Source organism: Labeo rohita, chromosome 19, assembly GCF_022985175.1.
Source record: "Labeo rohita strain BAU-BD-2019 chromosome 19, IGBB_LRoh.1.0, whole genome shotgun sequence".
NCBI lineage: Eukaryota > Metazoa > Chordata > Actinopteri > Cypriniformes > Cyprinidae > Labeo > Labeo rohita.
The window spans coordinates 19,708,398-19,720,902 of NC_066887.1; the positions used below are offsets into that span (position 1 = coordinate 19,708,398).

At 36.2% G+C, this 12,505-nt stretch overlaps 1 protein-coding gene across 1 annotated transcript in view; it reads right to left on the reverse strand.

Annotated features, from left to right (window-relative positions):
* Positions 1-12,505, reverse strand: part of csmd3b (CUB and Sushi multiple domains 3b) — a 509,580-nt gene that overhangs the window by 375,804 nt on the left and 121,271 nt on the right. The window contains 1 exon segment of the mRNA XM_051137233.1: positions 10,108-10,220. Coding sequence (XP_050993190.1) covers positions 10,108-10,220 — 113 coding nt within the window.

Sequence of the window (12,505 nt, forward strand, 5' to 3'; positions counted from 1 at the left end):
TAAGTAAAGATCATATTCCATGAAGATATTTTGTATATCTCCTACCATAAGTATATCGAAACTGAATTTCTTAATATGTATTGCTAATAACTTCATTTGGACAACTTTAAAGGCCATTTTCTCAATATTTAGATTTTTTTGCACCCTCAGATTCCAGATTTTCAAATAGTTGTTCTATCCTATCAAACCACATATTAATAGAAAGCTAATTTATTGAGCTTTCAGATGATGTTTACATTTAAATACAAAAAACTTGACCCTTATGACGGGTTTTGTGGACCAGAGTCACATTTGTTGGTTTTGAATTCAGTTTACATCTTGAAAATATGTCAGTTGTGTGTGCATATTTGTGTTTTAAATGTATTATATTTTCACATTCTTGTACACTTATTTTGTAAACATTAGCAGTATGATTGTTTTACATTTCAAAATATATTTGTAAAAAAAAATATTTGCATATTTAAATAAACAAAATATTTATTTGAAAACAAAGTAGTGTTATAGTGTATTTTATTAAAAAATAAATAAATAAAAACTGATATAAATGAATCTAAATAATTAACTCAACTGTTGGGTTACTTTTAACCCAACTGGATTTTAACCCAATTCATTGGGTTAAAATAACCCATAGATGGGAAGGTGCTATACCAACCCATAGTTGGGTTATTAGTTGGGTTATTTTTAACCCAACATTTTTTAGTGAGCAGAATTGATCAAAGTTTGGAATAATTAATCAAAAGTAGGTAATTACACTTAAATCAAACCGTGATATGGACCAGTATCTATAAATATATGTGGCAAAAAGACTAATTAAATATGAATCCTGCATGTTCTGCATGTCTCCCAGTCTGAATAAGTGAATGGCACAGTTTTGTTTATTACTCGTACTGAAGCGCGCTTGACGATTGCAGTAATTTATCTAGGGTCATATATACACACAGAAATCTATAAGAATTCACAACAACCCATCAAAATAAAAGGTCAGTTTAACTTGTAGACACTGTGCCAGAAATGTGTTGAAAAAAAATAACAAAACTCTATTTTTTAAGTAATAATCACACAATGTTTCTTCCATGTTTACATTTTAATAGTAAATCCTATTTATTTGCCAAACAATAAAATGTGTTTAATTTTCATTAATTAAAAGATGAACTTTATCAGCGTTTAATGCCTTCATTTGATAACCAGAAAACTGTAAATACACAACAGAGAATTTCTGAGGGGGGAAAACATTTCATAAGGCTATTATGAGAATAATAAAAGTTGTTTTTGTGCATTCAAATAGTTAGACATGCTAAAACAATAACAATAAAACATAAGATGAGAAAAAATAAAACATTTCATTGAGCTCTAAACATGTAATTTTGTTGAACTTTTAATAAATTGATGTTAAATTGTACAAGTTTCATGATTTTAATTAATTAGACATGCTTTCTGATTAATAAAATTCAATTTAACCATTAAAAAGGAGTCCAGAAAAATTAAAATGGAAAAAAATGGAATCCACATAAATTAAAACATAAAAAACTGAATTTGGGAAAAAATAAAACGAATTTCATAGGGCCCTAGAATTCCGCTTACTCATTTTCTACAAGCAGTTTTGGAGATGTATAAAATAGTGTAATTATTTCTATTGAACATGATGAGGCCCAATAAATTGGGAGGGAGCATATTTAAATAAGGTGAGGGCATTTTACATAAATGCTAAATAAATAAATAAATAAAAGAGAGTAAAGTAACTGAGATTCATCCCACAGAATCGAAACTTCTGAATCAGTTCAACAAAATGATTCACTCAGTTTGAATCACTGATTCATTCAGTGACTTTTCTGCGGCATGATTTGTTCACACATAAAAATAATGTTTTTTTTTTTTTTTTTGGCGATGGAATATTGATGTTATTACTGTTAACAGTTCTTCATGGAACCATCAACGATAAAGAAACTTTTTTTAAGAGTGCAGTAGGTTTAGTTTATTTTGAGCATTATTAGTGAATGTTTTAAATGATTCACTCAACAGATGAACTCCAAAAAAGTCAAGCACCATGACAACACTAATTCAAAATACAGTTTTTTAAAATAAAATAAAATAAAATAAAATAAAATAAAATAAAATAAAATAAAATAAAATTAAATAAAATTAAATTAAATTAAATTAAGTAATAAAACAATCAATCCTAATCAAGGTAGATTTTTCACGGTTTATTATAAAATCCAACTTCACCTTTCTTTTTTTTTCGTTCTTTCAATTAAGAATTATGAAAAGTGGAAGCAGCATCGGATTCTAACAATCTCACTGGCAAATCTGTTTTTCAAAAACATTACATGAAAATACTATGAAAAAATAAACCTTAGGGCCACAGGGAACACTAAACACTTGCTCAGATATCCATTTTAGTCGTGAATACATTTTTAATAAAGTTAGCTTGGACCATTAATAATAAAGCACACTTTAATATTCATATACTGAACGAAAACCTCTACGTTCAGAAGGTCTCCGAGGTCCTTTAGATGTGCAAGAGGTTCTCCTTTAGGAGCGAAGCAGTGAATTACAGTGATCTGGTTGAGCTCAAGAGACCTTCTGGAGGTTACCAGGCTCCGTGTGGATGTTGCAAGATATATTCTACTTGTGCCGGCCCTCGTGAGAACAATAGCTCCAGGCATGTGTTTACAAGAGCAGGAGTAGAACTGCTGACTTCCTCTCAGAGAAGCTAGTTTCCCTGGTGACAGAGTAGTGTCTTTGAAATCAACATGTTCTACACCCACACCGCCCTTAGATAACTGTCTATTTGTCACGGTTTGAAAAGAATGATTCCAAAATCCTTCAGGAAACATTCCTAAGTTATTTTAGCTGTTTGTGCATGTTTTTCTCCTTCCGTCATCTGTTTTTAAACGCATTCAACATTTCCCATCTGAACGCAAGAGCTAGAAGGAGATACCTGGAGAGAAACACGCAATCACTGGTGGTCCATGGTGCAAGAAGACAAGAATATCTAGATTCATTTGTTGTGCGCAGCAGAATAAAAGAGTGAATGGAAAGTAATGCCAAAACACACTTTTACTTGTTGACAGGAACTGCTCATTAGGTACCAGGGGAGCTAAAATAATGATGCAACATGTAAAAACATTCAGATCCTAGTGCTGGAGAAGAATAACAACAACAACATTGTACATGCAATCCCAAAAAGGAACAAGAAATAAATAATTAAAAGAACCAATGAGCTGAAATAGGACATTTTACTAGTTTAAAAGAAAGAAAGAAAGAAAGAAAGAAAGAAATAGAAGATTTCCGTGATTTTGTACTGGCTTTTAGAACTCCAACCTTTCTCCTCAGTGCTCAAAAAAAAAATATATATATAAAATAAAACAAAACAAAATAAAATAAAATAGTTGTGCGCACATCCTAGGTGCAGATTACATTCTCAGTTTGCTCTGAAACACAACATGAAGGTCAGTCACTCTACTTGGGTCTTTTATAAGTATATTTTAAAAGAGGAAAGAAAATAAACTGCTTAATAAAATCATGGTTAAAAGCCTCCATGACAACCATGACTTTATTTCACCATGACTTTTTGGAGAATGAAGTATTAAACTCTCTTTTTAGAGTTGCATTCAAAAATATTTTTAAAGTACATCTATGTCTAGATTCTTAAAAAGAAAAAAAAAACACCTTCATATCTTTAGAACCTAACACATTTTGCACATCTGACACTTAATTACACCATAAATGGATTTTTCTCAAAAATAAATAAAATTAAATACTATCATACATTTTCATGTAGATGTTTTTTTAAATAAACTACAGCCAGAAACTGTAAAAAGATTTAAATCATTTTTATTTAAGCAAAATATGACTTTCTTTACTAACAATCTTTTACTTAAAAAGAAAGAAAGAAAGAAAGAACTAAAAACTTCCTCCTAAGTGCTCAAAAAATAAAATAAAATATTATTTTATTTTTATAATAAAATAAAATAAATAAAATAAAATAGTTGTGCACACATGCAGTTGTGAATTAGGTGAATATTTTTAAAGAGAAGTTCTATTGTGTGTGCAAATACAAAATTATTCATGCAACTATTAATGAATGAGCAAACATGCAAAATTTACAGTGTTAAAGGCACAGCAGGAAAAAGTAAACGAATAACTAAAACAAAAATGCCAGTTAAATTGTAATTCAGTTCAATCGCCAGTTAAATTGAATTCTCATTACAATTTTTGGCCACTCACAAAAGAAAAAAACCTTCAATGTTCCCCTTTATGCCATTTTTTAAGGTTCCCAGTATTCGGGAGTTGCCTACAATAGGTTTACATGAATGCAAGGCCAAACAACGCTTTCGTTTTGTCAAAATATGCATTAAAAATCACCTCATTTTCCAGTGATTCTCAAACGATTTGTTTAAATCGGTTCAAAGATTCAGTCTCTCTAAACCCCTCCTTTTCGTGAGCCTACTCTGCTCTGATTGGTCAGATGGCCTAGTCTGTTGTGATTGGTCTACCGCATACAGTGCGTGTCAGAAACGATACACTCATTCTCATAGTTCTGTATTTTGAACGCTCAATAGAATATATAAGCATCTATTATTTATCATACTTACAGGTTGTGAATCAGTGGAGTCAGCTGTTCCAAATAAACTGGGTACTGAGCCATCTTTCAAGAGCAAATGTTTTGTAAATCCTGCACTGAACTCCCTGACATCTGAAAAGCAGTCGTCAGTAAAATGACGTGTTTGAGGGCAGATCAAATTGGTCAAGGTTGGCCAACGGTCACAGAAGTGAGATTCGAATGACTAATGACTCGTTCAGGCTGTTCCGAGTTGATTCTTCTTTTGGGAGACAATAACTTCATTTTTTGTGCACTTTTGGTTTTGTTTGTATTCATCTACAGCTACATTACACAGTGCATGAAAGACAATATTTGAAATGGCATAATATTGGTACTTTAATATAAGTGGACCCTAGGGAAAAATTATTCAAGGAGCCTTTAAAAAAATAATCTCTATTAATTGTTTGGAAGACTGCCTACCATTTAGCATGCTTTTGCCAATTTTGCCATACTCTAATTCAGAGACAGATAAGGAAAATAGGGACCGTAAACAACACAAGCAAACACTGAGTTTTTAGTTGAACCCAGTGAACCCAGTGCTACTGCAAGTCATATAAAATTACATAAATGTTTGATCAAAAAAAAAAGCTGGCATTTATTCCTACGTTGATCTTATTGTAAGAGACACAGTCACAGTAGTGAATGCCGCATCCACAGCCACCATAGAAACGTTCCCATTCATATCTTGTCTGTTGCCAATACCGTTGTCACTGACATGCAGCTACACCTCCCCAACCTCAGCCTCCATCCGCTCATGTTGAATCATTAAGATCATTACCAGTCACACCAGGAACTCTGCACTGCATGAAACTTTATTCAGCCTAGCATTTCTGGGACAGATTGCTTGATGAGGCTATGCATTCCCAACTGCTGTCCACATTATGAAACATTTGATTATGTAAACATGCAGGAAGCCCAAAGCACGTACTTCAGCTAAATTCATCCCCAGCTGAATTTCACTTGATTTTGAATATCTCCTGATTTTGGAGCAAAAATACAAATAGCACATTATTATAAGTTATGATTATTATAAGCTCTCCAGTTGTTTGCAATGCCACCAGACAGACTGGTGTAACAATGTGCCCTAACCAGGCATGATGCGACAAGCTTCAAGAGGACAGTAATTTGTCAGTTCACACTGAGCACAAAAATGCAGCATAACATGACAAAATTACAGAAAATCAACACAGATAATAAAATGGCTTTGTGGAGCGTCATTTTGAACCAATTAGACTCAGTAGGTGGGGCTAACTAGTGCAACTCTACAAAAATAGGTACATACAGGTACACGAGTACTGAAGTCCATTTCATAAAACAGGCCAAAGACCTCATTTGTTTTTATTGAAAGTGAAGATTGCTGTCTCTAGGTGCAGATTACATTCTCAGTTTGGTCTGAAACATGACATGAAAGTCAGTCACTCTACTTGGATCTTTTATAAGCATATTTTAAAAGAGAAAAGAAAATAGTGCTTAATAAAACCCTCCATAACAACCATGAGTGTGTTTCACCATGACTTTGAGAGAATCAAGTATTAAACTCTCTTTTTAGAGTTGCATTTAATTATATTTTAAAGTACATCTGTCTAGATTCTTGGAAAGAAAAAATGCACCTTTATATCTTTAGAAACAAAACAACACATTTTAATAAAGCGTACATCTGACACTTAATTACACCATAAAAAGATTTTTCTCAAAAATAAATACAATTAAATAGTTACATTTCCATGCAGATGTGTTTTAAATTAACTATACCCAGAAACTTAACTGTAAAAAATCTTTTTATTAAGCCAAATGTGACTTCTTATTTACTACCAATCACTTTTACGTAAAGGGATAGTTCACCCCAAAATGAAAATTCTGTCATTAATTAATCACCTTCATATCATTGCAAACCCGTAAGATCTTTGTTCATCTTCGGGAACACAAATTAAGATATGAAGAGTTTATTTGCAAAAACCGATAAACGCCACTTTTAAAAAAAATAGCTGATTGCCGTGCATTAGGCTGCGTGTCCACCAAAGTGTTTTTAGACAGCTGAAAACGCCAGGCGCACTGCTTAAAACGCACAGCTGTAAGCGCTTGAGAGCACAGCGTTTTTTTTTCTGTTGAGATGCTGTGGTTGCTATGGTATGACATACACTTTAGTAATATGGCAGACGCGTCGCGAATGAAATGTTTCTCTAAGTATTATTTTTCATAACAGTAATATGGTAGTCTGGCATTTTCATCTGATAAAGACTTAAATACTTGGAGACAAGCAATATTAACTTCTCCAATGTCTTAGTAGAAGCAGGGTGGTTGGTATTAGTCCCGTTCCTCCTCCACTCTGATTGGTTAGCTGACTAGAAAGTGACAGTGATGAGTGCAGCGTTTTACTCATAGACTGTAAAAAAAATATGGACGTAGTGTCCGTGACGTCACCCGTAGGTTTCTGAAGGGCATTTCTGTAGCTCATAGTGGGCGGGAGTCAGCCATCACCATCTAGGAATCGCGTCACTACACGTCACTCCTGAATAAACGAAAATGGGCAAAAAGGCGGGACGTGGGTGGAGCTGGTTGCTGAAACCACGCCCACCTAGCACGACGGTGGTGACAGCAGCGGCAATCCACCTGTCACTCAAGCGGCCACGCCCTAAATTATGCAGAACTTTAAGTCTTAATATAATTTAAACGGATGAGTTATAAAAAAATTCACCCTCCTCACAGTTGACATGAAGGGCAAAATTAGCTATATAGACCAAAACCACTTTTTTTTACCAGGCTGTAAACATATTTTTTCTGCTGTAAAGTTGGGCATTTTAACATGGGGAGTCTATGGGATTGACTCCCTTTTAGAGCCAGTCTCTAGCGGCCAGTCAATAAACTGCAGTTTAATCACTTCCGTGTTGGTTTCAATAGAGAGAGCAGGAGGTTGCCGCTTGGTTTTACTCGAAATTGAACATTCTTAAACTCAAGTCCAGCGAATCAGCGCTGTATTCAGGTCAGGTGACAATACTACTTTCACTTGTGCTAGCTGAGAAGAGTTTCGTCAAAACGGACTAAAAGCGATTGAGGACAGATAATTTCAGCAAACTTGATGAACCTGTGATATCTTCTTCAGGGTGTAAAAGGAAAATAAAAGCTGAAACGTTTTCACGGAAACTTGCAACAGCAGCACTGTGTTCTCTAAAACATGAAATGTGGAGATATCTGATTTTGCTATAAAACAAACTTTTTAATACTTTCAATTAACTTCAATTTTGTAAATTACCTGTATTTGTTTAAGTTATTATTACTTAATCAAAACAACCAAACTGCAGTTGGATTGACATTACTTCAATGTGCAATAAAAAATGTGGTTTCTGAAAAAAAAAAACACAAAAAAAAAACAAATGGAGTTACCGGTTTTTGCAAATAAACTCTTCATATTTTGATGAAATTCGAGAGCTTTCTGACGCTGCATAGACAGCAACACAACTACCATGTTTAAGGCCCAAAATAGTCCATGTGACATCAGTGGTTCAACAGTGGTAACGTTATGAAGATACAAGAATACTTTTTGTGCACAAAAAAAAACAAAAACAATGACTTTCTTTAACAAATTCATCTCTTCCTGTGTCACTATTCACTGTGCGTTCACGATAGTACCACGAGACGTGCATGCGTCAGGACTCAGGAGCCAGTGTTCTGACATAGAGCCTCAATGCACTGTTACTGCTTTTCCACCAGGACTGGTGTCGGAGCTAGAGCCCAATTGGAAACCGGACCCCACTTTTCCACTCAAAAAATGATTTGCCAGTGCCCAGATCCTGGTTCTGAACTGACCCCGAAATCTTGCTGGTCTCAAACAAGGGAACCTATGATGTCAGTAAGCGGAGCTTCCACTACAGACCACAGTTAAAAGGAGCCATTAGCTTGTTAGAGATGCATCGGAGCAGCGCAGACCGATTGGCATATGAAATTATGTACTGCAACAACAATTGGAGAGCAGAGACTCTTTATGCTTTTAAATTGCTCTGGCAGTACTTTGATGTCATACAACAATCCGTTTGCGCGATGCTTCTCGAACAAGCCTTTTTTTAAAAGCATACGGAGTTCAGGTAAATTAACACCATTAACACAACAATTAAATATGTCAGTTCAAAAATGGTCAGCAGAAGAGATCAACGCTCTCCTTCTGCAAGAGATAACAAGCAATTGCAGTCACATGTTGGTGGCGTGGAGAGTTCCGCTCCCTGGCAGTGGAAACACGAGCCGGAAACGAGTGCCAGCCAGGTTACTTATTTGAACCAGAATATACAGACGATGAACTAAGAGAGATGGATGTTCTTCAAAAGAACGCCGGCTCCTGCGTCAGCAGCACCACATGCATGCGTCGTGGTACTCTCGTGAACATGAGTCAGCTGCATTGCTGTCTATGCAGGGTCAAAAAGCTCTTGGATTTCATCAGAAATATTGTGTTCTGAAAATGAACAGGTCTTACAGGTTTGGAATGACATGAGGGTGAGTAATTAATGACAGAATTTTCATTTTTGGGTGAACTGCTCCTTTAATCTGAGTACAAGAACATATTAGAGCCCACAGCTTCCTGACAAAAGAAGTTTGACGTTGCAGTAGTGAGACACTCTTTCCCTGCACTGTTTGATCCAAAAAAAAGAATTAAAAGGAAAGGGAGGCAACCAGGGCGAGACACTGAAACAACACAGTAAATGATGCTTCAGGCTGATGCAGCCTACTTCAAGTGACTCAGATCAGACAATGAAAGACATGCAGAGCGGCTCTGCTACACACGAACAAGACCACACTCATCCATCTCCCTCCTACCACCTCACTACCAAAGCTAATATGTGTAGTGAATGTTTTTCCTCCCATTTATCAGGCCGCCAAATGCTCTGATAAGAAAAGAAGTTAAAAAACCCAACTCTGCTGTACATTAATATGCATTATGACGCATTTTATAAAGGACAGATGATTCGATATAACTTTATATTTACTGAGCAAAGTCAGCAGTCTATGTATTAATTTATTAATTCATGTATTCATTCGAATAAATAAACACTTAGCCTGTAGATCTTCTTAAATAAGACTAGGAGGCTATAAAGCACAGCCAAGCCACTGGAAAAAAGGTAAGACTAATGCACTAAAGAGATAGACGTCATGTACCCTTCACCATCCATTAGTTAACATGCAAAATGAATGAATTAGGTGGTGATATAATGCTCTGTGCCATCTTCCTGGAATCTGATGCAAGTGTTTAAAAGAGGGGGAAAAAATGTTTTAGGCAAAGCCTCCAGACAGTAATTTGATGAAGTTTAATAGGGAGTGATGAGGTCTGTAGTCAGAGACCACCTCTTCATTGAGGTTTAATAAATACAATTATGATTGGCACAGATTGCAGGGTAGCCTTTAACTCGCCAAGCAGAGCGGCTGTTAATTAATGCCGCAGATTTCATCTGATATGCACAATAAATGACAATATAGTGTAACAAGACGTAGCACAACACAGAATGGACTGGAATCTTTACCTTCGTAATAGATTTTAAAGCCGTGTGCGCTCACGGCGAAGTCACTGGTGAGTCTCAAGGAGAATACAGACCCAGTGCTTGTGACGGGAGGTGGGATTTGGAAACCCGTTAACCTAAAGAGAGCAAAGAGAGAAGAAATAAGCAGAAGTTAGACAAGAAAGATTGTATACACATATCACCTGAATTCATTACCTTTCCGCTACCTGATCTCATGACGAAAATGTAACTGTGGGAACCTTTTTCCAAGACACGAAATACACATCAACAAGTACATATCACTGCAGTTTCCAACAGAAATGAACACTAGAGGTGGTAAAACAGCGAGCACTTCTAATCTTTTTCGTACACAGTTATGATTACACCTCCATATGTTTTGCTTTCCAGAAGTAACAAGCTTGCTCAGGAGCTCAGCCGGCACGGATTTGGACATAGGTGCGACGCACTCGGTTTTTCTAGGTGTGTCCGTGTCACATCAAGATAAAAACATCTCAACTTTTCAGAATGCCGAAAGTGCACTGCAGGTCATGTGACAAGAACCAACCAATTAGCTTCATCTTTTCCCGTAACAACATTGAAAGCTCAGCCAAGATGGAGAAACAGATGAACAATACGGGAAGAGGATAGTCACTTTAAAATAAATTAGGTAGCAGAGCTACAGCAACAGAATTTAGTGCTGGAAATCCGTTTGTCCTTTGCTGAAACTTCCGCGTCTAAGAGCGCAGGTCATGTTTGCTTAGCAACAGCAGACACCACGGGAGCGCAAACTACAGAGCGTTTCGGAAAGGAGAAGGCGGCGCACCTAGCGTTTCCACACTGAATCCTTGAATACAAATCTCATGAAAACAATGAAAGAGCTTAGAGATTCGACATCACAAAAATAAGCTAAAACGGCATGCTTGTGGTTGCACTGTCGGGCAGGTTTAGGTGTAGTGCAGATGGTAAGTTATTTTAAAACGTCACAGAGCATTACACTTATAGCGCCACTCAACGGACATTTCAATCAGAACTGCTGTGACACATACAAAACCAACCTCACGTAAAACGTGCCATATGTACGTCAGGGTTCCCACACCTTGGTTAACTTCAAATTCAAGACCTTTCAAGGACTTTCTAGGTCCAGTAGCCTCAAATTCAAGGACTTAATGTGGGGACACATTTCAGGTGAGAGCAAGGTTATATCGTGTTACATTGTAAGATACATTGTTACAGTTTTCATGTGTCAAACACAACTATGCAAAAATACTTTTCCACATACCTAAAATTTATATTTTACAGTCACTCTTGTGCAGTTTGATCATAAGCACAGCTAAAAGGCTTCCTACCAGTGGCCATCACAACATTTAACCTTAACCTGTTTTATCACAGGTAGAATGCAAAATGTTTCAGTATAATCGTTTCAGTCAAATGTAATTTATGCAATATTTCAAACATTTAACCCACTGGAGAAAATCAACCCTTCGCAGCCCGATTCTGTGAAAAAAGTGCGTGTGATCGTGAAATTGAAAGTGAAAGTGAATAGCCACTCATTCAAAGGAGATTTAAATATTTTGCATACTATAGTGGTTCTCTGATGCACAAAAATTATATTCAATGTTAGAATGACTGCGTGAGCAGGCGGTAATTGCCCAAAATTCAGCGGGAGCGGGATCAAGAAAACAGTCCCACCTAGGGCTTTAATACAGAAACACACACAATAAATGGTGACCGTAGAAACCAAAAGCCAAATCCCAGACATTTTGGGCGATTTACAAATCCTGGCCGAATCCTGGCATTTTTTAGGTACAAAAAGAGGACATGTACGGGGAAAAAAGGGAAATATGGTCACCCTAACTAACGTAAATTATGCAAGCTAGTATGTATAGGCCACAAAGTGTTGGCGAAACAACACATTAGCGAACCGGAGGGAATAATATGGAATTTTTTCCAGAAAACTTCTAAATTCAAGCACTTTCAAGGACCTGTATCTATGTATGTTTATTTTCAAAAACTTGTCAGGGCCTTGAAAATTTTTTTTCAAATTCACGAACTTTCAAGTACTTCAAGGACCCGTGGGAATCCTGGTACGTTCATCTGTTCCAGGAAAAAAAAAACCCAGAAAACACCCTTTTAGCCCCACTCAGTGGACATTTCAAATTGAATATGTCACGAAACGTACAAGGCGGTATGTATTTCGCATCTACGTTTTTGTCATGAGCTCAGGTTGCCTTTCCAACATGATTACGTAATGGGTGAAGTCGCAGACACACATCGCAGAGCTAGTGCAAGACAAGTATTTGTGGTTAAAAGTATAGAATTTTTTTTTTTTTTTTTTAAATGTCATTGTTTTGCTAGGTAAGACCCTTAGTGTTCGGCTGGGACTGTGTAGAGGCCTTTTGGACCTTTAACCTTGGATGACATG